General features: G+C 39.7%; 1 protein-coding gene across 1 annotated transcript in view; it reads right to left on the reverse strand.

Annotated features, from left to right (window-relative positions):
• Positions 1-2,428: 2,428 nt before the first annotated feature.
• The window catches only part of znf365 (zinc finger protein 365), a gene marked incomplete at both ends in the record, with an annotated part of 7,712 nt that continues 6,454 nt past the window's right edge, over positions 2,429-3,686 (reverse strand). The window contains 3 exons of the mRNA XM_080036785.1: positions 2,429-2,538; positions 2,620-2,864; positions 3,393-3,439. Of these exons, the coding sequence (XP_079892911.1) occupies positions 2,429-2,538; positions 2,620-2,864; positions 3,393-3,439 (402 nt within the window). The remainder of the gene's footprint in view (positions 2,539-2,619; positions 2,865-3,392; positions 3,440-3,686) is intronic.

Here is a 3,686-nt window from a genome sequence, read left to right on the forward strand (position 1 = left end):
CCCTGAGATTTCTTCAATTTTTTTTAATCCCGGTAAAGGGTTTTTTTATTGGGAGTTTTTTCTCAGCCGAGCTAAGGGTGTAAGGGCAGGGTGTCATATTGTATCATATTGTATCATATTGTATGAAATGTAAAGCCCACTGAGACAAATGTATTTGTGATTTTGGGCTATACAAATAAAACTGATTTGATTTGATAACTAACTTTCTGTCAAAATCAGTGAATATCTCCTCATGATCCGCATGATACCTGTCTTGTGTGTGCGCTGGAAAAAACCCTGTTGTTACACAGCCTAGGCTCTGTAAACTGGTATGTAAACAAAGGGGTGCACACACAGTAGCTAGCAACATACCAGTTTACAGAGCCTAGGCTGTATATTTACACTGGATTATTTTCCAGCACACACACACAGTATGGACACGTAGCGGATCATGAGGAGATATTCACTGATTTAGATTATTATTATTTTTGGGACAACAAGTGTTCTCCAGAATCACTGACTCCACCTTCAATACTGCACTAGTACTGTTTGCATTCACTGCACTGTGTAAGTCACTTCGGATGATGCAACGCCATTCATTTGTGATCGGAGAATCTCCACCCGTTTTAACGTGAGAACGAGAGCCAGATTAAAAAGGTGCAGTCAGTGATTCTGGAGAACGCTTGTTGTCAAAATCACTTTTTTTGTCAGAAATCAGTGAATATCTCCTCATGATCCGCTACCTGTCTGTACTGTGTGTGCACTGAAAAAGAAAACAGTGTTAATACACAGCCTGGGCTCTGTAAACAGGAATGTAAAACAAAGGGGGATGTAAGCAAAAAGCCGCCCTCTGTAGCTATAACAAAATGCCCGTTTACAGAGCCTAGGCTGTGTATTAACACTGGATTTAGTGAGAGATATTCACTCACTGTTTTGGGCAAAAAGTGATTTAGACAACAAGCATTCTCCAGAAATACTGACTGCACCTTTAAGGCCTTATAGCTATGAAGTCAGGCCTTATAAAGACATGGCCTCTCTTCAGTGTGAGCTTTACATTAAAGGCCTACTTCACCGGTTTGAATATGAAGGTGTATTGAATTCTGAGATCCTATGTAGTATAAATGTGCAAAAAAAATTAAAATCGGTTCATCCTAGCCTGAGAAAAGGCAGAAAGAGTGTTTTTTTTTAACCCTATATTTCTCTTTCTCGTGACATCACAGAAAGAGAAATATAGGGTTAAAAAAAAACTTACTTTGTAAATATTACTGTGATATCACAGTAATATTTACAAAGTACGTTTTTTTTTAACCCTATATTTCTCTTTCTGTGATGTCACGAGAAAGAGAAATATAGGGTTAAAAAAAACACTCTTTCTGCCTTTTCTCAGGCTAGGATGAACCGATTTTAATTTTTTTTGCACATTTATACCACATAGGATCTCAGAATTCAATACACCTTCATATTCAAACCGGTGAAGTAGGCCTTTAACTCAAGATACATTCGTTGTATGTGTGGCTGTTTCTGCATCCAGTAAATGAAAATTAAAATAGTATTTTTTTTTAACCATAATTTTCTCTAAAAATACAAAGGATTCAGAATGTTCGATCCCAGATTATACTGTTACTGTTTAGACAAATGAGACTAAAAGACTAGTAGCTGTTGTTTGTTTATACTGTATATTCGAATAGTGAAAGGTTGCCTAGTTACCATTCGACAGCTACCATTTCAGTCCACGTTAAAGTAAAGTCTCTACGAGGAACTTTTAAATATTTCTGAAACAGTCTAATTTTTCCCTCTGATGATCATAAATTACATGTAACAGCAAACGAGACCATCAGTGCAAAGAATGCTATTTTTATATAGTTTTTCTTAATGCCTTTGTCATGGGTCATACGCTCACCCAGGAACAACAGCTGGCGTGGTAAAAACACTACCGCTTTAGTCCAAAGGGGGGCGCTAGAATTAACGCAAAGTGAAAATTCCTCGGAGCTACTTTAATATGAACGTGACATTGCAGTACTTTTCCATAGCGCGTAACACACTGAAATCAACCCTATTCTAACCACTTTACTCTCTTCCTTGGCCTATTTACTGTATCACATCTCCCCAGTTCTTTCTTAAAGGAATACTTCACCCATACGGAACCGGCGTTCTCTCATTATAAAATCACTATTATAATATAATGAATTAGGTTTTTCTTCCCTCAGTCTTCCCTCAGTCTTCCCTTGGCCCAGCTGTCCTGTTAATCCCTAACCCTACATTTTCCCATGCATGATGTCACACATGGTAAAATGTAGGGTTAGACAGTGAGACCATAAAACACTCTTTCTGCCTTTTCTCAGGCTAGGATGAACCGATTTCTAAACTTTTTGCACATTTATACTACATAGGATCTCAGAGTTCAATACACCTTCATATTTCCACCGGTGAAGTAGGTCTTTCAGCTTCTTTAGGCCTCGTACCCGGCCGAACGACGTCGTTGATGGTTCCAGATATCGTCCCTGTGCTCCGGTCGACAGAAAAGCCTGGAGGACTGAGCGAGACGGTCGCGCTGCTCGTTAAACTCGCGCTGTCTCTCTCTCTCTTTCTCTCTCTCTCTCTCTTTCTCTCTCTCTCTCTCTCCGTCCAAAACACACTCACTGCGATCCATTTTAACGTCACTACGATCCACGTTAAATTCACGCTTTCGATCCAGGTTGAAATCGCGCTTTCGATCCACACAGAATAGCTCTCGTTCTGCGTTGAATGACTTGGACAGAGGAACGTTGAATGGTTTGGAGACAGGAGGAGGAGGGTTGTTGTATCGACCGCTGTAGTGAGAGGAAGAAGAAGAAGAACGCGGTCTGCTGTCATGGAGACCGGAGGAAAGATGGCCGCCCGCTGATCTGGAGACAGAAACAGAGAGGAAAGAGAATTTATTTTTGAAATGTAATAGTTTTAAGGAAAAGTAAAACGGTGTCACTATGAAAAAAGTTACTTAAAGCTGCAGTGTGTAGAATTTTGGGTTTTATTTCCTAGCAGATCTTGTAGAAAGTAATTATAATAATAAGTACATTTAATTTAGTGCATAATAGCTGAAAAACATTTTTAGAATTATAATTTTTTTCCTCAGAAAGGGTCTCATATATGTCCATATTTCTCCATACTTTGGACCAAGGCCTTGTCACCGCCATTTTGGAAGTGTCATAGTTGGAATGTCATCAGGTGCATTGTTTAAAATTTAGAATTGCTCTTGTCCTTGAAGGCCACTGTAGCTTCTGTTATTATTCAAAAGGGGTGGGGGGGTTACCCAAGGAGCGTTGCATTCTAGAACTTTCTTGAACTTACTTGATGATGTCATATTACACACTGCACCTTTAATAAAAAACAGTGTTGTTCATGGTGATAATATGAGCCTGTGACTGTGAGCTCACCTGCTTTTGGTCATTCTGTGCGGGCCGTTATCCGTCGACTGCTGGTGCTAAAGACACAGAACGAAAGGTCAACAGGTCACAGCGCTATCACTGGACACAAATATAAACACTTTCTCTTTGCTCCAATTTTTCATGAGCTTAGATGAGAAATGAAACCAAAGATGCCAAGTGTGTGTGTGTACCTATCAGTGTGTGTGTGTGTGTGTGTGTGTGTGTGTGTGTGTACCTATCAGCGTGTGTGTGTGTGTGTGTGTGTGTGTGTGTGTGTGTGTGTGTGTGTGTGTACCTATCTGT

Source organism: Ammodytes marinus, assembly GCF_949987685.1.
Source record: "Ammodytes marinus genome assembly, chromosome: 11".
Lineage (NCBI taxonomy): Eukaryota > Metazoa > Chordata > Actinopteri > Uranoscopiformes > Ammodytidae > Ammodytes > Ammodytes marinus.